Genomic DNA, 26,323 nt, shown 5'->3' on the forward strand with positions numbered 1-26,323 from the left:
CGAAAGCTACTGTGATAGATAACGCGCGTGTCGAAAATATATGTACAACGTCGTTTACGCACCAGAGGACGTCTTACTGACAAAGTTAGACCTGCCTCTTTCTGAACATGACCTGAGCATCCTTATTGAGCAAGGCGGCAGAGCCGAACCACCGATTGCCAGGTAGATCACCTTCGAGCCGGACATCGTAGGTCAGCACAACGTGGGCAAGCATGGCTTTGAGTTCGTTAGCTGCGAAGAACCTGCCGCCGCAATGATCAATTAAGTATCAGAGACGAATCATTATGTACTTACCGTCCCGGACACTCGTGTCTCCCATGGCCAAACGCGAGATGCTCTGTCGTTGTATTTACGATCTGATGCTTTGTCGCCGCCCCATCTTCACGCATGTTGGAGAAACGGAAGCCATCGAATTCCATCGGATTTGGGTATATGTTAGCTTCGTGGTGAACAGACCACCCGGCGCACGCGAGGAAAGTTCCTTGAGGAAGATGTGTACCGTTAGAGAAGGTAAAGCCAGCAGGTTTGGCGACGCGGCGTGTCATGACAACTGCGTGTGAATGTCAGCGTGTACTAGACGAGGGAGAACCGGAAGGAAGTACGCACGAGCACCTAAACCTTCGAATCGAATCGATTCACGGATAAAGCTGTCGATTTTGAGCATCTTTCCCATTGCGGCCTTAGTCCATCCTTCTTCGCTTATGATGGCTTCGACCTCTTCTCTTAGAGGCAAAAGATACTCAGGGTGGGCAGCAAGCTGGAAGAGGGCTTGAGTAAAACTCTGCACAGCGGCGTCATGAGTGATAGATAACACTTGTTCAGGAAATGGATCTGACGTTGGACGATGTGTGGATGGCAGCGAAATTGACGACCAAAATACGCTTGATGTACGAGCTCATGTTTCTCTCGTCCTCTGGAGCGGTATCGATTAACCAGGATATCAGATCATTCTGAATTGTATATTATCAATTTATGTGTCTAGTACGATTGAAATAGATAGTGCACTCACAGGTCTATCGGGTCTGTCCTTGCCAAGAATTTCTTCTTCTTCGATGCGTTGTACAAGCAGCGGCTGGAGATGCTTTTCCGTCCGCTTGAACGTTGAAGACATAGGCGACATTAGAGGGCCTATAAGCCTAAGAGAGGAGATTAGGAGATGTATTAGAGTGTGATTTGATGGTACTCACGGGCGAATGAATGCCGGCATTGAACTGAGCAGTGCCCCGCGAATGAATACATCCATGGTAAAGGTGATGTTAAGATCACAGTAGTCGGGATCGCGACCTATGGTGGCGGACAGTCAGTCGACATCGATGAGAATGAGTAGCGCTCTTGAACTCACATAATGGCAGGCCAACAAAGAGGCGATTACTTGTTCGGCAAACGACTTGCATGACTGTCTCCAATGCGGATACTGAAACCCATTCTGAGGAGATGGTTAGCAAGGCGCTTCGCATATCACTAAGCGACCCTACCGCCGGGTTTTGAAGGAATGTTGTCGTTAAAGGCCGCCACAATTTCATCCCGTATATCCCCAAATCGGGCGACTAGGCTTCGGGTGAGAGCTGACCTCACAACCTCAACGTGGTAGTGATTATCGGTGACATCACGTCCCACGATATATTCAGTTTGCAGACCCTGTTGTAGTAGATTGAAGTCGTCTTCAGTAATAGGCCAAAACATAAGGAAATCGGGGACATACATCATTGACGGCATCGTAGAACGATAGATCCTCATCTCGAGCTTGTCGAATATCATCTATGGACTTGCTGTCACTAACAATAACAGCCCATTTGTCCACCATCGGAATTCTGAAGATGGCAGATTTGTATTTCTCGACGCCCTCTTGTATAACAGCCTGTCCATTCTTGAGGTATCTGTAGACACCCAGAAAGGAAGTCAAACGTCCCGATGGACCAACGGTGGGGATAGATTTGAGCTGCAAAGAGAAATGTGAGACAGTGATATTTCGAGAGTCAGTGGAAATAAGGGTACGTTGGGAGTAGTGTAGTCAAGCCATAGGTTGGTCAAGAGGATGCAAACACCAGCGCCAGCGAGATACAGGTAAGGAGTGTCTTCGAGCATCGAATTTCGAATAGCTATGGAAGCCTAGTTTCCAACGGATTGCTTTTATAGTTGGGTCACACTGGCAGCTAAGCGAGTGTCAGAACGATCACTAAACGGGGCCCGGAGATGCATTTCCCACATCCAGGCAAAAGTGGAGAAGGTGCGGTAAAAATACTGTCAGAATAGCTCCTCGAGGAAACACGGTTTACACGTACAATGGGTAGGTTTCCCGCCAGTGAATCCGTCGGCTCGAAGACTTGTACTGCTTCTATACCAACTCTCATCATTTAGAAGAAGAGAGCCATGCCGACGGGCTAAAGAACACATGAGAAACATTAAGCGACATTTCCATGTGGACGGCTCACTGTGCCAGTCTTGGTCTGTTTACTTCCGGGCAACTTCCGGGGCCCCACAGTTCGAAAGACCATGTCTGGTGTGCACAGATCAATAGGCTATTATCTATTATCAGCCATTTTGTTGATAGTTGACCAGTTTTCAAACTCGATATGGCCTACGCTACATCGTCAAAGACGGCGACAAGCATGGACCCCCGTGGTTCCGTAATCCACCCTTGGAGCTTTTGCGAGGAATGGTGAAAGCGTCTTGGGCTATTTTGAGCAGTTTGTGACCCAAGAATTACTTCTATGATGCAGGGAGGGATGTGCATCTACCCAAGTCTTGACAGGTCAAAATTGATTTCGGGTTGTGCCGTATTTCTGTGAGTCGGTATCTTGCCCAAATCGCGAGGTAAAGTATCATTTTTGGCCTCGGTAGCCGAAAGTGGAAGCACACAGTATTAGGACAGATCCTATAGCTCGACAGCAGGTCTGCACCCGTCGTCGAATCAGGTATCAATTGGCTTGTTGGCCGAAGCGAGTGGTCGGTCCGACTTTAGCATACCGACATTCCAACATCTACAAAATGAAGTAGTTAGCCACGAGCGAAAACGATATATATCCTGCAAACCGTCACACTCAGAATGTCCTCGATACTTGAGGTTCAATCAAGTTCATCACTGCGATGAACGTAGTACTGAGTACTGTCGCTGTCAGGATCATTGATGCACTGATGCTTCGAAGTTTATTGGCAGTCACGGGACACTCCTATCTCTTCTCCTGTCCCAAGGTAGTTCCTGGAGGTACACGAGAATTAATCCAGGGGATATTGCTTTGCTTCAGTCCGCTTGAATACAACATCGGCCTTGGGCTCCACTTCTGTGCACGACTTTGGCACGAATAGTAAGGATTGGTCGCATCGTAGGAGCTCCTGAAATCTAGGACCTGCGATCTGGGCAGTCGGACTCTGAAAGACTTCTCCAGGCCTCATCAAAGGAAGCGGTTGAACACTAGCATCGAGCGCAGTACATGGGTATCGATACGGTCCAGCAAGTTTGAATACGACGTTCAACCACGCCGAGCATGGGCTTTGCAGACACAATAAATACAAAGCCCCAACTAGTCAATACATAAGGTACAATCCTCGAGGACATTAGTCGCATACTATACTCCAATCCTCTATAAACATAAATCGTTGCAGGCATCGTAAAAACAAAAGTACCAATGGTAAGAAGCCAAAACGATCATTGATCCTTCTTCGCTTCGGTGGTGTCCAGCGATGAGAACGAGTCCTGGGAGTCCATGGGTAACGGCGTCGAGATCATGAGCGGCGATACACCGTCGGAGAGGTCGTCGGTGCTCTTCGTGCGCGGGGTATCCATGCCTGCTGGGCTCGATTGACCAGACGACCGAGCGGACGCCTCAGCCAGCTCTTTCCTCAGAGCCTCCATCTCGCGCTCAAACCTGAAAGGCAATCACGTCATACATCAGACACCAAGCCAAATAAAATAGAGTATTAAAGTTAGAAAGCTTACTTGCGTCCGAAGACTTCGATATAGAAGCCGCCGCCATTCCACACGCTGACAGCGAATATCGCGATGAGGAAGACCCCGCTCCAGAAGGGGCTCTTGTACAGCAGGAACACGGCAGGGAGTTCGGTCAGGATGGCGTATACTGTCAGTGACATTCAGTAAGTTTTTGAAGGAAGGCAAAGAGAGGTTGCTGACCCAATTGGCCGGCCATGAAAGCGAGTTCTCTGTAGGCCTCTGGGACCGACGAGAGTGATCTACCGATTACGCCGCGTTTGTCATTCAGGAGGAACGAGAACGACGTCGTCCGCTGTCCCGACCGAATTTTAGCGCGGCGGTCAATCAATACAAACTAGTAGGTACTTGAGTGAGCGCAGCACTGATTAGAAACAAGGTTCACGCGTACCTTCCAGTACAATGTTTGCCAGATCACATCTATGAGCGGTGATTATTAGTGCGGATCGACATAACTAGCGGGGGACGGCATACAGATAACACCACTGAGGAGCAGGGCCTTGCCGGGATTTAGATGGGGTACCTCTCGCAACGCGGGGAAACGAGTTTCAGCATCAGGGTAGAAGTGGCTGTATTTAGGTCAATCGATGGCATACCAATCGTGGACTTGTTCACATACCGGATCGTCGTAAAGGTAAATGGGGCATAGATATGGACGAATAATGACGTGACCTTATCGGAATCGTGGAACACCAGACTATTCCGCCATGTTATGACCGCACTAGCCAGGGAGCCATGGGAGAGGCAGTAGCAGGCGATGAATAGCGTCGGGCTCGAGGGGAATACCCATAGGAAGATGAAGTTGAGGATTGTCACGTAGTAGCAGAGGTCGAAGAGGAAGTAATGCCATGCGCGTTTCTTGTACGTGTAGGCTCGTAGCGGAAGAAGGTATAACCCAAGGACAGTATACGCGACGTGAATCCATCTAGTGGTTTATCAGTATAGGAGACCATCAAGAAGCGACTGAGGGCATACTGGGGGTCCGTTCCGAACATCTATCGGAGACACATGGGGCCGTCAGCACATCAAATATACGCCCAAGGGAAGGAGGCGTACCAGAGCGGAGAAAAGCAGTGTCATGACTCCAAAGAAGAAAGAAAGCTTCTCTCTTGTCCTCACGACCTTAGCAGACTGCCAGGAAGCCGCCAGAACCGTCATGCGCGTCGAAACCTATGAAAACTGATGAGCCATCGCGAGACCTTGGCTAGCCACTGAATATCCCTCACCTTGAGCTTGAAGTTCTTCACTTCACGTTCCATATTCTCCACCAACGCGTCCCCCGACAGTTCCCTAAGCTTCAAGGCCTCTTCTGCCTTCAGCTTGAGCCTATCGCTGTGCTTTTGAAGCTGCTTCTGCAGCGTCCGCTGAAAAAGGTCGATATGTGAGTCGAAGAATGTCTCCATCGTGTCTAAGCACAAAGGGACTTGAGCAAGATAACCTCGTGGGCCGCCAGCCTATCATACGCACCTAGTAGTGTAAATGCACCAGCCCAATCTGATTCCTCGCGTGCAAACCGCTCGAACGGGACTGAAAAATAGCCAAGGCCAAACGGCGACTCCGTTCTTGAAGTAGGGGACGGTGGCCTGGAGGAGGCCATTGTGTCGAGATGGTGGTGGTTGCTGGTCAAAAAGCGGTGCGGGGGTGGTCAAAGCGCGCGGGGACGTGAGGCTGTCGTGGCAAGGCGTAACCAGCAAGGTGGCCAAAATTATGACGCTGCCACTGGCACGCCAAAAAGGCAATTGCCTCTTTCGGCGAACCACACAGAGGCCGGCGCACTCTCTCAACCTTACCGCCATCTGCCTCAGCCGTCGTCCTCATCGTTCAGCACATCGAGCTCAGCCCTTGCACCGCCCAACTGCAGCACACTCACCGTAGGAGAAGACGATGCTGGGAAAGCTTGTTCATATAGGCTTCGATGCCCTCTTAATTAGCGCCTTCCTTGCAGGCATCCGGCGAACGACGGGCTTAACGTATGTGTGCCACTGGGTGCGACCTGCTGTTCTTGGCACTGACTGTCTCTTTGATGTAGCCCTGCACTCTCTCAAGTCCCTAACAAGGACATTCGTCGTGAGTTTGGCTTGTTCGGTCACACGGTGATACGGCTGTAAACTAAAATATGGTCGAAGAGCTTCTACGTTCTTATCTAGAATTCGGTGAGTGCTATGATACCGTTCGATTTGACCCAGCTCACGCCCATGGATCACCAGGAGAATATGTGTTTGACTTCGCCGTGGTGATATTCGGGGTCCGTGCTGTCCTGCTGTATATTTCCCACATGGCTAATCACCTTCAATGCTAATTACCTTCAATGCAGAGGTCGGAGTCCTTCGAACGGAAACGTTAGACCTGAACCATCATCTTGTCTCAGTCAATCCTTGTACCATAGTATGGGCAGGTCTCCCCAGTTGTTGACCACGTTGATCACACCATTCTCATAGCATCGCACGTACTTCTTCGCGCCTTACTCTTTATCTATGTGTATAGTTGGAATCCAACATAACGGACTGCAATGAAGCTTTTGGTTTGTGATTATTATTTCACAGGTATACAGGGTGCAGCGTTTATCCAAGGAAGTTGAAGACGAAGAAATGGAGTACTATAGAGCCCAGCACGTAGTCGGCGAAGGCGCTGAATTGTCCGTAATGTTATTATCCCTGTTGGTTCATCTGGATAACTATAGTGACGCACCGTTCGGGGGATACTTCTTTGAATTCATCTTTATTCTCGGGGTTGACTTGGGACCGCAGCGAAGCGGTCAGCACAAATTGACCAACAGTGCTAGAGAAGCTAAGGAGCCACCATGTAAGCCATCGCATGCCCGCAAAGACATCAAACACGCACCCCGCTAAGAACGCGTTGAAGGGGAAATTGGTGACCAGCACACAGTATGTGAATTGCACAATGCCCGAGAGCATGAGGAAGAACAGGAACGCATCAACGAACTTGAGGCGGTCCGGTGTCTGCTCGTTGTACGCCTTCCACAGCGTCTGGACGACTGTCACTTGCGCTGGCGACGACGATGGTGATTTGGCCATTATACGGCGAGATTCTGTATGCAGAACGCAATTCAGAAGTGAGCTGGCCGACGTGGTCTCAGCGGCTGATCGTAGGCGCCCAGGTTCTCTCACGCAGAAAAAGTTGTTTCCGCGCGGACTCGGAGCGTCTCAACGCGACAATTTCGACGATGAATGGCCTCCGTTTGGCCACCTCAAAATGCACGCGACGAGCTGCAGTCTTCTCGCTACCCTCTCGGGCGTGGGGGACGCGTAGCATCCACCGGAGACGGCCCCTTCCGTATTCCATCGAGGAGGGCCTCGGAAACTTTCTGCCGCCTCAGGCTTTGAAGGTTGTCGCGGAGGATTACCAGGAGGGGCTGCTGGAGAGGCTCAATGAGCAGATAGCCAGTGAGTAGCACTTAAAATGCCCGGATGCGCCAGTGACATGAATTTCGACCAGGAACCGACCTTGCGGGCAAACGCATATCAGACATAGTCATTCAGACGGCTGCTTACCGCCCCCAGGCTCTCATCTTCAACTACGCAAGTCTTGCGCTAAATAACAGTTTTTTCCTGGACCAGCTGGTGCGTTTCGCCGTAACTACAATGAACCAGACAACTGACCATCTCCACAGAAACCCCCACCAAAACCCCCACATCGCACGCACGAGGGTGAAATATCCAACGCGCTCCTGAACCGCATCCGCGACGACTGGGGCAGCTTCCCAAACTTCGTCGACACGTTCGTCAACGCCGCCTCGGGGATGTCGTCCGCGGGATTCCTGTGGTTCGTCTGCGACACGCGCGGCAACACCGCTATCCTCCCCACCCTCGGCTCAGGAACACTCCTGATACGCTCGCGTTCGTATATCAACCCGGACCAAGGCCTGATCGCGGGTGAGAGCATGCAGCAGGAGTGGGATGGGGCGGACGATTTCGATGCCCCTACGCCGGCGCCGTTGCAGAAAAGCACGCCGCCGGGTGTCTTCCCCTCGTCGCCCTTGTCCGGCGCGAGTGGCTCGCCGTCTGCGCAGATGCCCAACCAGCCGCTAGCACGGTACTTGCACTCGTCGTCGGCCGTAGCCAACACCCCGTCGTACTACGACCCCTCCACGTACGTTTCGCCCTCGAAAGTCGAGCTCATCAACGTCGGCGAGAAGCTCCTCCCCCTGTTCTGCGTGTCGCTGCACGAGCATGCGTGGTTGAGCGCTGGGTACGGTGTGTGGGGCAAGGAGCAGTGGCTGAAGGAGTTCTGGACGGTGTTGGACTGGGGGAAGGTCAGCCAGATGTACGAGAAGCACTGGACCAAGATGCGAAACGTTTAGATTCGGCACGACTAAGTGCGTAACATCTTACTTATATTTGGGAGTGTCGTAGTCCACGGTACCGATTACCTTGATATACATTGCATCCAGCCGGTTTTACATATACATAATAACGCTATTGCTATATCAATCTGCGGTCGTAAATCCCTCTATTGTCGCAACCACAACCACAACCACCTTTCATTGCATTTCTTTGGACGCCATTAGTGCACACAACGCAGCTATACAGCAAGGTCAGTCAATATCAACAACGCAAGAATTGAGCAAGATAGAAGGAGGACTCACCGCCGACACCACTGCCGTCCTTTGCCATACCAATGTCCACCCGCTTCTCGATGTGCTCCCCGACCAATATTTTTAGTGATTCCCGCATCATGCGCTCGAAGTGAGGATAGTGTTCGATCAAGCTGCGGTAATCAGAGTATGCCCAGGGATTAGGGGGGGGGGGGGGGGGGGTGATGCCTACCTGCCGTCGACGCCAACTCCGATCTTTTCTTCATCCTCCGCACCTTCAGAGCTGGTTATGTTGTCGTGGCCGGCGGGCAAGGAGGCGCGTCCAGTTTGTATCAAAGTAGCGGCAACCGCGACACCGCTCAGCAACGCTGCCCGACGCGCGACAAGGCCACACGCCCACTTGACTATCTATACCAAAAGTTGCCGTTTAGCTAGTTTTCCTTCTGCTTGTCCAAGCGACTCACAGCTGCATCTCTCAGAGTAACATCTTCATCCTCGTAGCCAAGGCGCTGCACCATCGTCTTCCGTACCCGCTGCAACCTCGCCTTCACATTCTCAGAAAGCTTGCTCTCGAATTCCGTAAACGGGGGCATATGATCCTCCGGCGACGGCTCCGTGCGCTTCTCCCCCTCCCATGCATTCTCGATATCGCTCATGACACTGGTGTCCAGTCCCCATTGCGTATTCAATAGTGGCGTGAACTTCCCGCTAAGAAGGAGCGGTTTCGGCGCGGCGTCGATCAAGGCCATGATGATGTTGCGAGCGATTTCTCCGAGGTACATTCCGGATACGAATTTCTCGAAGGCTTGGAAGCGAGGGTTGATGCTTCGGCGGTCCAGAGCATTATCAAACGGTGTCGATGGCAGATGTGATCGCTACGTAGAAGGAAGGAAGGTGTTTAGTCAGGACGTTTGGATTGTTCTGTTGAGTATGAATATTGCTCACTGAGTTATTGAAGGCCCCCCATTCGGTGTTGACTACCATCAGCCCGCCCTTGGCAGCAGCGTCTGAGTTGCCTAGCTTGGTGATATTGGCTATCTTTCAAGTGTTACATTCGATATTTCGTTGAGGAAGTATTGCACCTACCAACTTGCTCTACGAACGCTCCGTTCGTTCCTGTGCCGAAGATTGCACCCAGAATGCATCCGCCTGCGGTGTATGCTCGGGAAAGCAATGCGCCGACCGTCTACAATAGGAAGATAACGAACATCGATAAGCACTAGAGCAACACTTCGAATCTTTCGCCCCTCGGAATGCGAATACGTACGTCATTTACCAGCGCAACGCACTTAACGTGCAGGTGCTTGCGATCGAAAGCATCTTGGAGGAGTTGAACGACGTCGTGCCCGATGGCGTTTTTGGCGGCGAAGCCCTTCGTCCAGGTGAGAATCTTGCCCGCACCGAGGGCGGTCTGTTCCACGGGGAATGAGAATGTCAGGCCTAGATGCACGACATCTTGTGATCCGGGCATGGGCATGGTGGGTACACGCATGGGTGGAATGGGTTCCGACGGCGTGTTCTCCGTCAAGAAGGCATCGACAGAGTCCGCGAGATAATCTGCGCATGCCAGGGCGAGCGGAGGGGGTGATGTGGAGTTAGAAGGGCAATGGTGCGGGACGAGATAGGCAACGACGAACCGAAGAGGGCGGTTGCTTCGCCGGTCTTGAGCTCCTCAGAGACCTTATATTTCTGCTGCCGCAGCGAGAATGTCTTGTCGCCGTTCAGTACCACCTCGCAGACGCGCCTAATGGGGCACACGATCGGAGGTCGTCGTTGAGTTTGATGTAGTATAACTCACAGATTGGTGCCCCCCAAGTCGAGGGCAAGAAATGTACTGTAAACACAGCACGCTCAGCAATCCTGTCTCCATGATACTGAACGAATAAGACTTGCCCAGTCTCCGTACCATCGGGGACGCCCGTGACGAATGTCGGGCTACACAGTGTAAATATTAGATGATCTTCACGCAAACACTTGAGACGCACATCATTGCCATTGGCTTCCCATAGCTCCCAAGTCCGAGTCTATACTCGTCGATGAAGGCTTGCGTGAGCTCGACGAGCGTCTCCTTGCTCAGCTGGAAATGACGGTCGATGTCGTCGAATACGCGCTGGGCATCATGCGAGAACAGTGCAGAGGTGGAGGCCATCGTCGTGTGCGATGTCGCGCAGGCGTCGGGGACGGGGAAGGACGGAGATGGTGGTGGTTGAGGAAAGGGCTTGGTGTCTGGGGTAATTGGGCGGACGCGCCTTGATTATCATGTTTATTTATCTATTTACGTCACTTGATTACCATTTTAATCAGGATCATTACCGCTTTGGCAATTCATGCCCAAACTTTCTCGCCAACGCCTCGAATGGCCGTCGTCGTCGTGATACTTTCAGGATGGCTCATGATTGGAAGGAGGCGAGTATGCCTTCAAGGCAACGGTTGAAATTCGGACTTCTGGGCGTCGGCACTCGGGGTTCATACCGATGGCCCGGAGGCTTTTGTAAAGTTCCATGAATAGCAAATACCGTCGTATGCGCTGGTGCACTTGAACTCGGAGAACCGTATTTGAACCGTATTTCAAGATATCTGACTACCCCTGTGTCCTGCCGCCTTATTTGGGTGCCATAAGTTGAGCTACACTTACTTTTTGTGGCAGCTGGGGCTCCCTGGGTAAGGTCCAGTATCTTCTCGCTGAAGGATTCGTTGCAGCTTTGGTCAGAAGCTTCGCGATGGGACTACCCACAGTGTACCCCTGACTACCCCTGTACTTATGTTTCCTAATCGGGAACATCTTGGCAGCTCCGCTGCAGCACCGGCGCCTCTGTTCTCTACCAACACAACACTCGACTCATTTACTTGCGTTCGACAAGTCAGTCTCCACCACATACCACACGACCACTCTACCATGATGGGCTTTATGAGCTACTTTGGCGGCCGTCGAGACCCGAAGCAGTCTGCACGGGATGCTATAGTGACGCTGCGGCAACAGCTGCAGATGATAGAGAAGAAGGAGGAGTACTTGCAGAAGAAGATCGATACCGAGCTCAAGGCCGCGCGGGCGAATGCAGTCACGAATAAGGCTGGTGCGTTCTTTCGTACTACAAGACACTTCGAGCAATGGAATGGCCCCGCAGCCTCTGCTCGAGCGAGTAACACAGTGCTGACTTGCACCTAAATCAATGTAATCTAGCTGCGACTGCTGCTCTACGGCGGAAGAAGGCCAGCGAGCAAGAAATGGATCGACTACAGGGCACACGGTTGCAGCTTGAGATGCAAGTCAACACACTAGAGTCCGCCAACCTGAATGCTGAGACTATGGCCGCAATGAAGAAGGCTTCAGACGCACTCAAGGTCATACACGGCAAAATGTACGTATACTGCTATACCTCTGGTGTAGTCTTTGAGCTGGCGGTGCTGACTGCGGACTTGCGATATGACTCAGGACGATGGGTGATGTGGACTCGCAGATGCAATCGATGGCCGAACAGCGGGAGTTGGCGAACGAAATCGGAGAGGCGATATCGAATCCTATATACGGAGGCATGGAACTGGACGACGTGAGTACTTCCTACGTGTGCCACCCCTTGCTCATCGACGCCGCTATCACTCTAGGCCGACTTGAAGGCAGAGCTAGAAGAACTAGAACAGGACCAGTTGAACGAGAGATTGATGGGGGCCGACCATGTCCCCGTACATACCCCACCAGGCGCGGTCAAGACTACTCAGCGTAAGCGGTTCTATCATCGTACACTCCCACAGTGTGATTAACTTCCCATAGCACCACAACGCGCCGCAGTCGAAGACGACGAAGATGCCCAGCTTCGGGAGCTGCAAGCCTCACTCGCCATGTAACCGTATATCCACACTCATACCTTTGGCCTATCAGCATTCTTCCTTCCTTTGTACATCTATTATGTTATTGCCCCATCATCTTCCCTTTGCGACCCATTAATTCAGATGATTTCATCACATTAGCTACTCACAAGTGTATCTTCTCCCTACGTACTCTGCAAGTCCGCTTTTTAGAAGGATTTAGCTACGGTGTGTGAGTACGGACCGCGGAATTGGACTCGCAGATGATTGATAACCTTGATTTTCAACCCCGATAACAGACACCATGTCCATCAGGCATGGGGAGGGCGCTCAATGCCTCAATCTGACATCTTATACAGCTTGCGGTCAAGCCACGAGACCATCCACAGCACGACATGGGCAAAGCCCAGGGTGGAAGCAAGGGCAATGGAACGGGGACGGGGACGACCCGTAGTCTCGACCAAGCCGACACAGACACGATACGGGAGCTGAAGGACAAGCTCAACGACATCCGCACCCTCATAGCGAACGAGCCGGAACTTGCGGGGTATCGCGAGTTTGACCAGCTCTCGCAGATTGTGGAACAGACCACTAGGAAGGTCGAGGATATCGAGGAGTTCCGCGATGAGAATCCTGGACGGGTTATTAGGGTGCGTTTGCGCCCAACCAATTGCTCATACGATCCAGTGCTGACGGAACGAACGCTGACAGCACGCTACGTTCACCTCTGTGAACGATGTCGATATGAAGAATCTCGGCGTGCAGACCGATCATATCATCCCAGGAGAGGAACTCGGCCCCATCTTAGCGGAGGCGTTCGAAGCTATGATGCCGCCTTCGTTCAAAACAGTGCTAGAGCGATTAGTGGAGCGCCCCAAGCTACGCCAATACTTGATCAACGCTAACAGCCACATCGAAACTCTAGTGAGGCATACGTTTACTACTTTAGCTTTACAGGCTGACCTGAAACTCTGATGGTAGGAAGAGATTGGGAGCCGTGTTCTCGTGAACCGGTGGATCCTCGAGCTATCAGACATCTGTGACCAGCTTCACATCTGTCTGTTTCTCCAGTTGGATCCACGATTCTGCGAGATCACCAACCCAGCGCGGATTGACTACAAGGAATACACCACCCTGCTGACCCACCACGCGGACTACGGCTCGGAGCACCCTGATGAACGCTTGGAAGGTAGGAGCCACTCTACCTGGCGTTGTTGCGTGCGATTGAGATGCATCAGTACGCTGACGAGATCAATCAAGAGCAGCTTACAAGAAAGGCGAGCTGAGGACGATAGGTATTCAGCGATGCTACTCGGACTCGTCGCAAGAAACGTTCATGGTCCTGGAGGCTCTCGGACAGAAGATCGACCTGCAGAAGTACATACCACAAGCCGTCGCACGTTGTCTTGTCTTGTGAGCTCTCCAAAGACTGATTCTACATAATCTGCCTAACTAAATATACCTATTGCGATGTAGAATTCACTGCACTGAAGAACAAAAATCGTATGTACCACGTATGAACAAAGCTTGACCTTCAACTTAATGAGAGGAATGTAGGTCTACGCACGCATCCTTCTGCTTAACCAACGGACGCCGTTGGATATTTGCAGTCGTTGATAGCCTCAACGGCGTGTGCCTTCGCACATCCGACATAATCATGGAGTTATCGAAGGACCCGCCGGCGAAGATAATGAAACCGCTATTCTATTGGGTACGTTTACATCATTTCCCCAATTCCCCACGTACGCAAGGCACTCAACGCGCTCCCCGCAGTCGACGATTCGGAGTCGTATTATATACAACAAACTGAAAGAATTTGTATGATATAATTTTGTGCATTATCTGACTATTACATCTGCCTTGATTCTGAAGAAAACCCCCTCCCCTGGTACCGTTAACACCATTTAGGTGACACGGGTCGCCACCGTCTTCCACTCGTACCTAACCTACACGTTCGGTGTCGTCGGATCTTCATCAACGGCATAGTGACCCCCTGACTAGTGGAAAATGTGGGGAGTTTCCAATGGGGACGATAATCGTACCATAAACTCGCATCAGCCTTCACGTACCGTAGTTCCCTGACAGAGCAGAGCATGCGTTGTGCTGTTGCCTTGATTGGCGAGTGGAGACGATGCAGAGCGAAAGCTTGAATACAGCGCTCACGTTTGTAGCCAATAAACGTTCGTTTTGAGGAAGCGGAATCGATACTGAAGGCACCGGACCATTGAGTACTGTAGCCGAGGCCCTGTGATCAAAAGTAGTCGATTATTGGGGAGAGGTAGATCACTGGGGTGGCAGTGATCAATTCCTGAATATAGACTGCACTCATCCACTGAAGTTGGTTCCGCTGCGCCACCGCACAACGCTCCCACCCACTCTTTCTCTCCTCGTTGCACCCACCTGGCTTCATAATTCTCCTTTGCAGGCACGGCGTGCGGCTGCGACCGTTCTCTACACTCAGCGAATGAATTCCCTGACTTATCTGTCACGTCAATTCGATGTCCTGGCTTCAGCAAAGACCCCACCATCTACGCCGACGGCCGCGAAATCTGCTTTCCTGGAGCATGCAGCGGGCGAGGGAGCGCTGAAGCGGTCGTGGTCGACGAGGTCCTTCTTCTTTCCACCGCCCCGCAAGCCGGGGAGGGCGTCGCCGCCTCCACGTTCGCATTCGTCACCATCGGAATTCCCTACCCTTGCGTCGTTACGGCCCCGCGCATCGTCGTCCAAGACAGCGTCGGCAGCCCCCAAGCTGAGCCAGACACGCGTACAGGCGGTGGTGCGGTTCATTCGTGTATTTGTAGCCGCATGGGATGCACTGTGCTCGACATGGGTTTCGTTCACGACACGACTGCGCTGGTGGCCCACCTCGGAAGGCTCAATCCACTTTGAGATCAGTGAAAAGGGGAAGGAGGTCGCCAGAGACATTGTCGTCGAAGAGCATCCGAGCCTCGGCCGACACCATACAGACCCACCACACGTTGGGAGCCCACTGTCTTCCCAAGTTCATCCCTCAAGTAATAATAATCCCCCAAATGACTCTGGTTCCTCATCGCGATCCCAGACGCCCATGCTTACACGCAAACCCCAACGAGTACCTAGGAAGACGCTGGTTCTTGATCTCGACGAAACCCTCATACACTCTACGTCCCGCCCGATGCCCATGAGCGGAAGCAGCGGGTTCTTTGGATTTGGCAGACGGAACAACGGACCAGGACACACAGTAGAGGTTATCTTGGGGGGCAAGCGCACGGTGTATCATGTCTATAAACGACCTTTTGCAGACTTCTTCCTGCGCACGGTATGCCTATACCTTCTATGATTGTCAATAAGCTATAACGTTCTGCGCAGGTATCAAGTTGGTACACATTGGTCATCTTCACGGCATCCATGCAAGAGTATGCAGATCCTGTCATTGACTGGCTAGATGCGGGCCGAGGTATACTGGGCCGACGCCTATTTCGCGACGTGCGTTTCACCCGCGGTCCTTGTTTACATCCCTTCTGACGGCCTCATCCCCAGTCATGTACACAACTCCCCAGCGGCACCTACACGAAGGACCTCGCCGTCGTCGAGCAAGACTTATCTAATGTATGCCTAATCGATAATTCGCCTATCAGTTATCGTATCAACGAAGGTGTGTTCGTCATCACCCTCGTTTTCCCGTCTTTTACGTGAAATTGGACTGATTACTGATTACTGATTGCAATCTCTGTAGCGAACGGAATTCCTATAGAAGGTTGGACAAATGACCCCGCGGATGAGGCGTTATTGGATTTGCTGCCCGTACTGGATTCATTACGGTTCACGAATGACGTCCGACGCGTACTGAGTCTCCGGACAGCCGGGGGCGTTTCGTTCGCTTCGTAACCCTCGTTCCTCGAAGTCCCCACAACCCACTTCCTTCCCTCGACTCTAATCACTTATAGGTATCCCAAGCATTGGCATCCACTGTACATAGACTATATCACTAGCGCATCGTCTCTTGGGCTCTCATCATAGTAACCTTCGTTGTCATCCCCTCGGTCGATAGTGGACAATCGAACCTAAAGCTATACATCGTCATCATCATTAACTTAATCGACCATCCTCATTCACCTTGGCCTACGCCTACGCACGACACGGCTCAAGTGAATATATATACCACCAATACGCAAATACCGACCACTCCTAGTCATTGCCTAGTTTTGCTAACAGCACCTATCTGCTTATAGTGCATGCATTGATATTTCGTTTTCCACGTTTTGAAACCAGATGTACAATAGAATTAGTTGGTGGCAAGGTTCCGATGGTGTGCGAGATGAGATATGAGCAGACAGTATATTCTTAGATGGTAGGTTGGAGAAGCGCGCAGGGGGAGCGTCTTCTGCTTCTAGGTCAAATCCTGGGCTGGTTCACAGAAATGAATTTTCCATTCCAGCGGTCATCAGATGCCTTCGTGAGGGTGTAGAACGCGTCGCAACCGAGTATACCGTTTAGAAGATTGACTTTAACGCGTTATCATGTTTCCAAGGAAGCCAAAACCGCGCAGTCTGGGTACATATGGATATGACGTTCAAATAGGTTAAATGAATGTCCCCGTATTGCTGATATATGTGGAAGAGATGTGGTTGCGCGCTCGCAAGATGGTTTTTGCCGGGCCAGCAGGCTATGATGGCGCATGGGTTTTGGGCATGTTGAATCCGACTCTATGGGCTGTCGCCTCTATCCTCTCCTCTTCCGTGAGGTCATGGAGTGGGTTATACCGGTCTAGTAGTCGCTGTGGTGAATGGTGTCAGCGCGCAGTCACCTCTGCCTCGAAGAAAACAAGTGACCTTGTGCTCCCTCTTCGCTCGCATGAAGGTAACAGCATTTTCCAGGTCCCGGTCGAGGACTGCAGTATCCTTGGTCGTTCGATACTTGTCAAATATTGAACGGAAGCTCGACTTCAGCTCTGGGTTGACTTTACCAGGTGTTATTGTCTGGAACTAAGGTCAGCGGCTGGTGAAGGTGCAATGGCACGAGCTCACCGATTTATAGAGTTCCCGAAGGACGCTGCGGTAAGTTGTCTTCACGTTCATCGTGGCGGGGACTGAGAATTAAGCGCCCACGCACAGAGAATTCAAATGTATGTGGCTGTGCCAACTATAAGGTCGACTACTCGCCGCGACTACAATGATCACCTCTACGACGGCCAATTCTCCTGCTCGCAGGAGTCTATTGTTCTCTAATTTTAGCAGGCCACTTCGTGAGGGCTCCTGCCGCTTGGATACGAACGGCCCTCACTTGTGCTCCGCGAACGGCCACAATTCCTTCAAAGGGATTATATGTGGCTTCGAGCTCTTGGCCCGTTGCATTGACCCGCCGGAAAGGCCAACTTTGAGGGCATATAAACCGAGGACAATTATTCAACCACCAGCAACATCATCCTTGAACTAGAACTCTACTCTCGAACTGCTTCTCCCCAGAATCTTGCATATTTGTGCTATTCACTACGAAATTTACGCTCTACGCGAAATCCAACCGACGAAGATATGGTCATCAACACCAGGTCCCGAGCCAGGCAGTACCAGAAGCAAAGGATAACTTTTGCTGTCGACGCCCGTGCGGCGCGTGCGCCCGCTACTCCGGTGGCTACATTGCAGGTATGCTTTCCTAACCGTGTACTTGGTTCGATGATGTCTGATTCAAGGGAATGATATAGCGAACATCCAACATTGCCGACATTGGGGCTCAAGACCGTCGGAATGCCCCGCCACCACCGCCAGCCCCAAAGAAGAACCTTGGCCATCGCAAGGGACAATTACAATCCCGGCGATCAAGGTCGGGTAGTCTCCAGCTAGAGAAGGACATCGAAATTCAAATGGCTGCAAGGAGGTCCAAGAAGAAGGGTGCTGCTGATAAGAGGCTCACAGTTGCGGGAGTTATCTGGGACTTTGTGTATGTCGGCAACGTGAGTATGGGTGTAATCTGAGGGGGATTTCGTTTTTGAGCAATCGTTTGTATAGATCAATCCCGCCGCGACATACGACCAGCTCAGGAAGCTCTTCGAACCGTGCGGGACCGTAACGCGCATCCAGCTACGCTGCAGCCGCGGTCAGGCTGTGACCATAGGCCGGGCAGTCAAGCCAGATCTGCGCAACTCAAGAAATCGGCAGTATGCCACCGTTGAATTTGCCCGTTCTTCCTCCGCCCGTAAAGCATTGAAATTAGACGGAACTTCCCTCAACGGGTGCAAGCTTGTTGTGAGTTTCGAATCGGGATAGCATATCTTCGACGTGCTCACCATCTTGAAACAGGTGACGGTATCACCTGCAGATCTCCCGGAAGTTCAAGAAATCCTTGACGGTATGGCATCTCGTGTGAGGCACAACCAGTAAAGGCTGATTATGTTACCCCTAGCACGTCAAGCAGAGCTCGCGAAACGCAAGAAATCGGGAGGCGACGCCTACACTGCCAAAAAGTCGGTGCCCTAAACGCTTATGTCTTGCAAGCATCTCATGAAAACGTCTACGCAGCCCTGCCCGTTCCAAACGCTCCCTTCACCAACCGACCGAACTTGTCATTGGAAGTACTGCTGGCAGTCACCGACTTGATCGTCCACCTTCTCCATCTCCGGTGCCAAAGAAGGATCGGCATGTTATGCTTGGATTTTCCTTCCCCAAGACCGTCTTGTGAATTTCTTTTCTGTCAGAACTGTTTTGATTACATCTGCATTATCTGTAGCTCTAGCTGCTGTCACTATCACTGTCGTTTTGTAACCCACGAATCACACTCTCGTTATTATTTCCTTTGTGTACCTACCTACGAATCTGTACTAGTGTAGAAATGCTGAAATCTCGTGGTAGCTGCGAATTTCGAATATTGGTGGCCGGTAAGGTTAAGGTGCCGTTGGCAAATCGTTCGGCTAATTCCAAACAATTCGCAACTTGAACACGGACCGCGACAGCCACCCACAACTTCTTCACCTTTCTTTCTCCAACAGCCACTGTTGGCCTCCTCCCAGAGTAGTGCTGCATGGAATCTGTCTAGTACGACCACCCTCACGACTGTCAGAGGTGGGATCAGCCACTTTCGTTGCCGTATGTTGCAATCAACGCTTACTAACGAAACACCAGTCTATCCTACCGTTTGATTATTTCAGCAACAGTTGCCACCTCTCAGCTTCTGTGAGCAATGGCACGCAGTGCTGCTCTGAACCCTGCCTCTATGCCTTTCTTCCCTGGAGGCATTCGATCCAGTGAAGAAGGCGGCAGTGGTTTGGCACTGGGTCCTCAGATTCAAACCCGGGACCAAGATCGTAGCTCTATGTCTTCTTTCTCGCCTTCAGAGTACCGTTCGGCTAGGTCGTCGCCCAGTCCGCCCAGGAGCGACCAGGGTGGCACCAACGAACCCAATATTAACCATCGCCAGTCGCCCGTCTCGGTGGATATCGTGCGTCGATCTCCCACATTCCGTCAGGTCGATGCCAGCAGGCCGTATCCTGGTATCGAGACGCGGGTGAGGGAACCGAGCATGTTGGGGAGCTTAGAGTCGTTGCCAGAGGGCGAGGACACGCAAATCACACCCGGACCTTTTCCTACGAACGGACACCAAGCGTCACCTTCGCCGTTCTCATCCATGCAACAGGAAGCCAGAGGTCAGTTCTCTACACCCCCCGTCGCCATCAATAGAAGCAGTTCATCACACGGCGCGCCGGCTGGCGTTTTCCCATCTTCTTCCCCGGTATCATCACTGGACTCAGGCAGCCAATTCGCGGGTAGCGATCACCTTGGTTTGGAGGCACAGCTACGGTCATCGCCCGTCATCCGGGGTATCCTCGAAAGGCTTCAACGATGCGAGTACGCCACCAGTGCCATTCAACGGGACTTGAGTGATGTCAATCGCAAAGTTAGCTTGTTGGTTGAGCGTACTCTTGCGTCGTCCAGTGAACCAGAATTCAAAGACCCGTTCGCTCCGACTAACGGAACATTCACCCCTTCGCTTGGCAGACATCGTCCATCAATTGGCAATATCGCACCCAATCAGTCGCCCCCTGTGGATGATGTTACATCCATTTCCCAACGCCTCAACACGCTCACTTCGTCTGTCGGCCAGCTCCTGGCGCTACAAACCCAACAATTACAGAATGCAAACTCGATTAATGAACGTATCTTGGGCTCCGCCAGCTACTCTCCAGCAGACCTTGCCCCTAATCAAATCCATTCCCCGAACATCTTGGGACATGGACTGCCTAGTCGGCCTGATATGCGGCCTTCACCACGCGTGCCCAGCGCGCCCATGCGTACATGGTCGGCTGGGAATCTTGACCTTCCCATGCGGCCTTCCGATCCCAACATCATCAGCAGACAGGATGCCATTCTTAGAGATAAGCGGCGCTCAGTTTCAGGTCTTGTCCGCAGGGACTCATCGGGGGTAAGTGACCGATTTTACCCCATGCGCGCGGTATTATGACTGACGTAACCTTCGGCGATGCAGGTTCTGGACGATAACTTCGCGTCAGGATTACAAAGGGATACAGGACCGCAGATTACGAAGTGGGACCAATTGGCACTGGCGCCTGAGCTTTTACGTTCATTGAGCAAGTTTGGGTGGGGGTTTTTCTTCCTCGTTTTGAGTCCCGCGAACTGAAGGATCTGCAGCGTGGGACCCCCGAATAAAATCCAGCAACGAGCATTGCCATTCCTTTTGAAAGGTGCTGACATCATTGCACAAGCACCTCCCACCCAGGAGCGGATCGCCGCCTATGTGATACCTGCCATTCAGATCGCTGTAGCCAACACTCGTCCCTCGAACCGCGGCCCTCTCGTCATTATGATCTCGACCACCGTCGATCAAGCCACACAGGCTCAACGCATGATAAGGGACCTGGGCGGGCCAATTGGAGTACGGTCTGCTTTGGGTGTAGGAGCAACTTCGGCGAATCAAAGTGACCTCACCCAGGAATTGCGACTGCTGCAGCAAAACATGCCGCACATCATCTGCGGAACGCCCCAGAAGTTGCATGCCTTGTTTACGGTTCAAGGTGGACTTGTCGGCTCAGATGTTCGCTTCTTGGTGTTAGATGAAGTGGATCAGCTTATAGCGCGCAACTTGCATGAATTTGTGTTCAATATTGTGAAGCTCTTGCCACCTCCACGGACGCGCCCTTTGAGCACGGGTTCTGCAACACCATCGATTTCCCAACAGCCATCGTTGTCCTCATCGTTCGACTCTGCGAGCAGTGTCTCGCCTCCCATCGGCTCCCCATTCCAGCCCCAAGGCCGCAGATTCTCTTTGGCACCTTCCCCTAATCCAGATAATGGTCAAAGCACAACTCCTCAGCCTATCGAGCGTCAGACCGCGTTGTTTTCGAACACCGTACCGCAAGATGTCCTTAATCTCGCGACGGCCATCCAGCTTCGAGAGCCCGTCCGAGTCCTTGTTCGCCGCGACGGCAATGTCAGCCAGTCCGAAGGAAGCCAAGGCTCTCGCGGACTTCGACAATACTATCTATATCTTGCGTTCACGGCAGGTGGTGGTAGGGCGGACCCTAGCAATCCAGCTGGTGGCCTAGGTATCATCGGTTCTGGCAGAGGAGGGACATCAAGCGCTGAAACGGCCCAGGCTCGTGAATGGAAATTGGATGCGCTGGCGGACTTGTTTGACGACCTCGATGTCTCTCAGGCAATCGTACATGTTGGTGGTATGACTGCACTCGATTCTGTTGTCTACAAGTTGGCAAGTCGTGGGCTGGAGGCAGTTCCTTTGGTAAGTCCCAACTTAGTTATCTTACTCGATATAAACTAACGGACCGATTGCTCCGCCCACCTTAGCATGGGGACATGAATGCAGGCACAAAATTAGCGGCCTTGAATAAATTCCGAAACTCGTCGTCCATCATCATGAGGCAGCCGACCACCAAGGTCCTGGTCGTTTACGACGTCCAAGTTAAAGCGCCTGAAGTTTCTCATGTTCCTCTCATTATTAACTACGGTGTGTTCATTCATCCATTCACTCGCTTGCTGTCTATACCCATCTGAATCATCTTCCTTTCAAGATCTTCCAAAGGCAGTGGAGGAGTATGCCCACCGGTTCGTCAGAAACACTGATCTGCGACAATATTGCTGAATTGTCTATTACAGCGTTGCCCCCGCTATTGCATCAAATTACGCCCGAGCTGGCGTCGTCATAAATTTTGTTACCGCTACTGGCGGTGACGTGGAAATGTTACGTTCTATAGAGTGTTTTTACAAGTGAGTTTAACTTACATGGCCAGAATAAACCTTTACTCAATGTCTGCATCCTAGGATCAAATGCGTGAGTTCCTAGTGACACCTTGACCTTATTTTGATGCTTAACTCATTTACTATAGCCTGAAGTTCCTATGAGTCTCCGAGACATTCTTTAAAACAAGCATCGCCTTGTTTCTGTATCCCTATGACCCAAACTTTGTCGACCTGCATCATCTGTGAGCATCGGTCACATTATTTTACTTGCATCTAGCTTGCATCGATTTCTCAACCATTCACGTCGATACCGTTACATATTTGCACCCCTTGTTTCTCTACAACACTGTGTTCTAGTAGCCTGGGGAGTGACATGCTACGTCTTCTCCCCCTCCACTGTATAGCAGAAATTTCTCCCTCTCTATATATGTCTTCGCTGTCGATATATATTATATATATTCTGCAGCCTCTTGGAAATACTTGTCTGATTAGCACCAAAAATTACGAATACAAATTTTCTTGGATGGATATTTAGCGGCGAGTCTGATCAGCGCGGGCGGCCACTCAGGTACTCATCGATCATCTTCCGTATCCTCCTGCGTAGAAACGAGTAGAAACCGGTGTAAAAAGGGGCCTCACTGGGAGTTGAACCCAGGACCTCCTCGATTCGACACAAGCCCAAACGAGGAATCATACTACTAGACCATAAGGCCGATGAAAACTTGACAAGACTACGCCACAATCACCACTCTTCTCCCACCAACTTGCCAGCCCCCGCGCGTTTTACACTTGGACCTCGAAGGTTGCCGTCTCTCGCGACTACAGCCATATCATATTCTTCGTCTACACCTAAACATTGCAAAGTGAGCTATTCGCCTCGTAGACTTCGCCCGAAGCTTATCTTCTCGTTAGGTCGTGGTAATAATCTTTTCAGGCTCTGCTTCTGTTCAACATTCAACACAAATCTAGGCCCGGAGTGCTGCAGCGTTCCCTCAACGGGGAACTGTTATCTGATAATCATCGTGCCTCCGAAACGGCTCGGATTGCGCTGTGTCTTCGTTTATGTGATAATGATGTCCAACAAGCGCGTTCACCTGCGTGGGTTAAAGCGTGTCGATTGGTTGTACTGGCAGGAGAACTGGCATCTTCTACGGATCTCAACTAATGACACATTGGAGCTATTTCCCAGCTCACGCGCATGACGAACCCTGCTCTTCTCATAGGCTAAGCGCTGAGAGAGATACTAGTATGCTTCCATGCACACGATGGTCTGTCTTTACACTGTTATCTCTTATCCTCATATTCTAACCAATACTTGAAGATGCCGCTGTGGCCAGCCAACTGGCCTATTGATATTGACGGCCTGCGCATAGCAGACACCGTACTTGCTCTACCATTATTGGTGGTTGTTCTCATCAGTATCTACTTTCTGTCACCGTATCTGCGAGGGTCCCGGTCTCGGAACACTGCAGCAAACACGAAAAGACAAGCTGTGTTGAACAAGCATAGGAAGTTTGGAGGTGAGCGGAATCGAACATGCTCCATTAGCTAGGCCTCAGGGGGATCATGCAGAATGGACCCCGATTGATTTCAGCTATCCTGAAATAAGTCGACACGACAAGGACCTAGAAGACACCCAGCCCATTCCGTACAGACCATTCAAGCCAGGTTCATACCAGTGCGTCTATCTATACACCCTCAGAGTGACCAGATTACCTACGCCTTGTTTTCACCGGACAGCGTTACCATGGGCATCCGTCCTATGCCTTGGAACGAGTGGATCGAAGTGAGCGTCTCTACAGAAATAGACTTCCTTCCCTTCTGAATACGTCTCGTAGCTTGATAATGAGTACGCGGCCTATCATCGCATTCGTTCGCACAGGCTCCACACACGAGGTCCCAAGGCCCTTGCCTTTCTGCCTGCCAAAGTGGGGGTAGTTAACTCGGCCTACGAAGCGGGTAAGTTCCACGTTTGTATACACCGAGGTATCTGATAGTCTCTCTCTTACGTTAGCTATTGAATTGGTTCACGAGCTTGCGGAATACCTCATTCGCCGTTACCCAGCCACGTTTCGTGTGACTCGGCATACTTCCAGCTACATAGCTAGTTTATCCGATTCGCCGCGCAAGAAGGGAAGGCTGGACTACGGTTGGGACGGCGCGCCAGCCATCAAGGAGATTACCGTCGTTCCTCTCGGAGTGACTTACGATCTTCCTCTCCCCGTAGATGACGAATCGGCGTTCGTGGACAAGCCTCTCCAAAGTGACGCCGGCGATCATACATCTGATCCCGGAAGTACTTGTGATGTGTTCTGGAAGGGAATCGCAGAACGTGCGATGAAGGTGGCGGCTCTCTTGTAAGTGGTATATTTTCCGAAAAGGATATGTCACATCACATATATCCAAACAGGGTTCAGGATGATTTTGCCTTGATGGTCGAAGGTAGGATTCGTATCTCTATGCAAAGTGTCACGGCGATTAATTCTTACGTTTAGGTCAAGATGGACGCTACTACCTTCAAGGCGGAGCAATCTGTATCCCAGGCATGGCTTTGATTTACTTCCTTACATCCACGATCTAACAATGAGTAGGCTTCTGGCGTATGGAAGATAAGCTGGGTATGCCTCTAGAGGAAATTCACCTCTCAGGCAGCGTCCCTCAATGTGCGTCTCACTTTTGTCCACTTGATCTCTTCGCCATCCCTTCGTTTCTCGGGAACTTCCCATTTCTATTTCTATTGCTTCTGCTCGCCTCATGTTGGGGTAACATGCACAGTGGCCTTTTATAGTTCTATTGATGTGCAGAGTGATCACGCCTTGATTACTCGGCAACCATCCCGTGGTTCTCCAATGTGAATGGTGATTACACGCCCACTCCACATTCTTCTCCAAATGTTTCTGGAGTTGCATGTATCGCTCTGGGCACACCGGCTACCATTCGTGCCTGTGGTACTCTGCATCAGGCTGCCGAGCTTGGATGGATGGCCGGATGCTTTCGGAGAAGCACTGTCCTGTTTGACATGCTTTCTTCGGGGCCAATAGGCAATACCAAAGACTTGCCATCGGTAGAACATCAGAGCGCGCCTCTTCACTTGCGCATATGGGATGCATGGCGATACGACGGCTCGGCTGGCCTGTCGATTGTTGAGAAGTGTCTCACCTCCGTGACACATGCATTCCGATGGCCCATCACATCATGGATTGAGGACTTTCATTACTTACCCATAGATTTGGGACGAAGTTCCATCAATCAATCCGTGGCTTGGATTCAGGTCCGGTGGAGCGAGGGACAAACGGTTATTCCTCCTTCATGGGGTCTTAACCCTCTTCGCTCTTCTCCATTGCTTCTCGGGCGATTATCTTTTGGATCATCATGATTAGGCTATCTTACTTTCTCCTTTGGCTTGCTGCATCTACAGCACCTGGCGTTTGGGCTGCTTTCTTGTCCTTCAGGATTATCGATGTCGCAATGCGGCGTCTTGCATTGCTGAACTGTGCCTTGTCTTCACAAGCTCTTTTCGCTTCTCATTCATTTGCGAAATAATGCCTAGTGCACCTCTACGGGTATATCCACCTAGCTTCTGCCGATGTCCGCTCCCGTTATCCTTCATGTCACCGCCATATGCCTCTGCTACTCCCACCTGTCGCCCATCGCATCTCGTCGTGTTGGCCCTCTTTTAATTTCACTCCTCTCTCCTCCCCTTTTACCCCTATCATGCCCATCGCTCTATCTCCGCACTTTGGGGTATGATCTTTCTTATCAGTTCCCATCCACCGCTGTGCAAGCACATACGGCGTTTGCCTTCCGTTACACTTTCTTTGCACTTTCAACTTC

General features: G+C 51.4%; 12 protein-coding genes and 1 non-coding gene across 13 annotated transcripts; 7 read left to right on the top strand and 6 right to left on the bottom strand.

Moving 5' to 3' along the window:
* Nucleotides 1–85: 85 nt before the first annotated feature.
* Nucleotides 86–2,085, bottom strand: PC9H_005426 (uncharacterized protein; the record flags this gene model as incomplete). Its single annotated transcript, XM_036774999.1, has 10 exons — nucleotides 86–242; nucleotides 295–550; nucleotides 607–781; nucleotides 837–950; nucleotides 1,010–1,136; nucleotides 1,188–1,284; nucleotides 1,343–1,426; nucleotides 1,476–1,638; nucleotides 1,703–1,939; nucleotides 1,996–2,085. 10 exons carry the CDS (start codon nucleotides 2,083–2,085, stop codon nucleotides 86–88), a joined length of 1,500 nt encoding a protein of 499 aa, XP_036633501.1.
* Nucleotides 2,086–3,646: 1,561 nt separating this feature from the next.
* Nucleotides 3,647–5,543, bottom strand: PC9H_005427 (uncharacterized protein; the record flags this gene model as incomplete). Its single annotated transcript, XM_036775000.1, has 10 exons — nucleotides 3,647–3,866; nucleotides 3,938–4,076; nucleotides 4,130–4,283; nucleotides 4,338–4,366; nucleotides 4,421–4,515; nucleotides 4,566–4,871; nucleotides 4,922–4,941; nucleotides 5,003–5,116; nucleotides 5,173–5,354; nucleotides 5,414–5,543. 10 exons carry the CDS (start codon nucleotides 5,541–5,543, stop codon nucleotides 3,647–3,649), a joined length of 1,389 nt encoding a protein of 462 aa, XP_036633502.1.
* A 964-nt stretch (nucleotides 5,544–6,507) lies between these two features.
* OST2 (oligosaccharyltransferase complex subunit epsilon) lies at nucleotides 6,508–6,981 on the bottom strand (the record flags this gene model as incomplete). The annotated part of the gene is made up of 3 exons (XM_036775001.1): nucleotides 6,508–6,574; nucleotides 6,635–6,733; nucleotides 6,788–6,981. 3 exons carry the CDS (start codon nucleotides 6,979–6,981, stop codon nucleotides 6,508–6,510), a joined length of 360 nt encoding a protein of 119 aa, XP_036633503.1.
* Nucleotides 6,982–7,130: 149 nt separating this feature from the next.
* Nucleotides 7,131–8,267, top strand: PC9H_005429 (uncharacterized protein; the record flags this gene model as incomplete). The annotated part of the gene is made up of 3 exons (XM_036775002.1): nucleotides 7,131–7,350; nucleotides 7,403–7,527; nucleotides 7,578–8,267. The coding sequence occupies 3 exons, from the start codon at nucleotides 7,131–7,133 to the stop codon at nucleotides 8,265–8,267; spliced, it is 1,035 nt and encodes a 344-aa protein (XP_036633504.1).
* A 180-nt stretch (nucleotides 8,268–8,447) lies between these two features.
* Nucleotides 8,448–10,650, bottom strand: GLK1 (glucokinase; the record flags this gene model as incomplete). The annotated part of the gene is made up of 11 exons (XM_036775003.1): nucleotides 8,448–8,488; nucleotides 8,553–8,674; nucleotides 8,734–8,909; nucleotides 8,966–9,376; nucleotides 9,447–9,535; nucleotides 9,588–9,687; nucleotides 9,769–10,058; nucleotides 10,139–10,245; nucleotides 10,300–10,335; nucleotides 10,395–10,436; nucleotides 10,487–10,650. The coding sequence occupies 11 exons, from the start codon at nucleotides 10,648–10,650 to the stop codon at nucleotides 8,448–8,450; spliced, it is 1,578 nt and encodes a 525-aa protein (XP_036633505.1).
* Nucleotides 10,651–11,397: 747 nt separating this feature from the next.
* Nucleotides 11,398–12,344, top strand: SNF7 (ESCRT-III subunit protein snf7; the record flags this gene model as incomplete). Its single annotated transcript, XM_036775004.1, has 5 exons — nucleotides 11,398–11,575; nucleotides 11,683–11,860; nucleotides 11,935–12,049; nucleotides 12,105–12,219; nucleotides 12,271–12,344. The coding sequence occupies 5 exons, from the start codon at nucleotides 11,398–11,400 to the stop codon at nucleotides 12,342–12,344; spliced, it is 660 nt and encodes a 219-aa protein (XP_036633506.1).
* A 356-nt stretch (nucleotides 12,345–12,700) lies between these two features.
* Nucleotides 12,701–14,129, top strand: PC9H_005432 (uncharacterized protein; the record flags this gene model as incomplete). The annotated part of the gene is made up of 7 exons (XM_036775005.1): nucleotides 12,701–12,955; nucleotides 13,017–13,229; nucleotides 13,287–13,494; nucleotides 13,571–13,718; nucleotides 13,782–13,808; nucleotides 13,863–14,016; nucleotides 14,079–14,129. 7 exons carry the CDS (start codon nucleotides 12,701–12,703, stop codon nucleotides 14,127–14,129), a joined length of 1,056 nt encoding a protein of 351 aa, XP_036633507.1.
* A 640-nt stretch (nucleotides 14,130–14,769) lies between these two features.
* NEM1 (Nuclear envelope morphology protein 1) lies at nucleotides 14,770–16,172 on the top strand (the record flags this gene model as incomplete). Its single annotated transcript, XM_036775006.1, has 4 exons — nucleotides 14,770–15,603; nucleotides 15,654–15,770; nucleotides 15,825–15,939; nucleotides 16,021–16,172. 4 exons carry the CDS (start codon nucleotides 14,770–14,772, stop codon nucleotides 16,170–16,172), a joined length of 1,218 nt encoding a protein of 405 aa, XP_036633508.1.
* A 778-nt stretch (nucleotides 16,173–16,950) lies between these two features.
* PC9H_005434 (uncharacterized protein) lies at nucleotides 16,951–17,362 on the bottom strand (the record flags this gene model as incomplete). The annotated part of the gene is made up of 3 exons (XM_036775007.1): nucleotides 16,951–17,061; nucleotides 17,117–17,263; nucleotides 17,312–17,362. The coding sequence occupies 3 exons, from the start codon at nucleotides 17,360–17,362 to the stop codon at nucleotides 16,951–16,953; spliced, it is 309 nt and encodes a 102-aa protein (XP_036633509.1).
* Nucleotides 17,363–17,815: 453 nt separating this feature from the next.
* Nucleotides 17,816–18,959, top strand: PC9H_005435 (uncharacterized protein; the record flags this gene model as incomplete). Its single annotated transcript, XM_036775008.1, has 6 exons — nucleotides 17,816–17,926; nucleotides 17,986–18,234; nucleotides 18,290–18,526; nucleotides 18,581–18,629; nucleotides 18,684–18,744; nucleotides 18,800–18,959. The coding sequence occupies 6 exons, from the start codon at nucleotides 17,816–17,818 to the stop codon at nucleotides 18,957–18,959; spliced, it is 867 nt and encodes a 288-aa protein (XP_036633510.1).
* Nucleotides 18,960–19,457: 498 nt separating this feature from the next.
* Nucleotides 19,458–22,671, top strand: PC9H_005436 (uncharacterized protein; the record flags this gene model as incomplete). The annotated part of the gene is made up of 8 exons (XM_036775009.1): nucleotides 19,458–20,700; nucleotides 20,785–20,872; nucleotides 20,924–22,031; nucleotides 22,097–22,256; nucleotides 22,321–22,354; nucleotides 22,406–22,516; nucleotides 22,571–22,580; nucleotides 22,636–22,671. The coding sequence occupies 8 exons, from the start codon at nucleotides 19,458–19,460 to the stop codon at nucleotides 22,669–22,671; spliced, it is 2,790 nt and encodes a 929-aa protein (XP_036633511.1).
* A 448-nt stretch (nucleotides 22,672–23,119) lies between these two features.
* On the bottom strand, nucleotides 23,120–23,202 carry PC9H_005437. The gene has a single exon. It is a non-coding gene; the product is annotated as a tRNA-Pro (tRNA).
* Nucleotides 23,203–24,236: 1,034 nt separating this feature from the next.
* PC9H_005438 (uncharacterized protein) lies at nucleotides 24,237–25,070 on the top strand (the record flags this gene model as incomplete). The annotated part of the gene is made up of 6 exons (XM_036775010.1): nucleotides 24,237–24,275; nucleotides 24,328–24,448; nucleotides 24,504–24,733; nucleotides 24,809–24,846; nucleotides 24,900–24,931; nucleotides 24,985–25,070. The coding sequence occupies 6 exons, from the start codon at nucleotides 24,237–24,239 to the stop codon at nucleotides 25,068–25,070; spliced, it is 546 nt and encodes a 181-aa protein (XP_036633512.1).
* Nucleotides 25,071–26,323: the final 1,253 nt, after the last annotated feature.

Source organism: Pleurotus ostreatus (genome assembly GCF_014466165.1).
Source record: "Pleurotus ostreatus strain PC9 chromosome Unknown scaffold_3, whole genome shotgun sequence".
Classification (NCBI taxonomy): Eukaryota; Fungi; Basidiomycota; class Agaricomycetes; order Agaricales; family Pleurotaceae; genus Pleurotus; species Pleurotus ostreatus.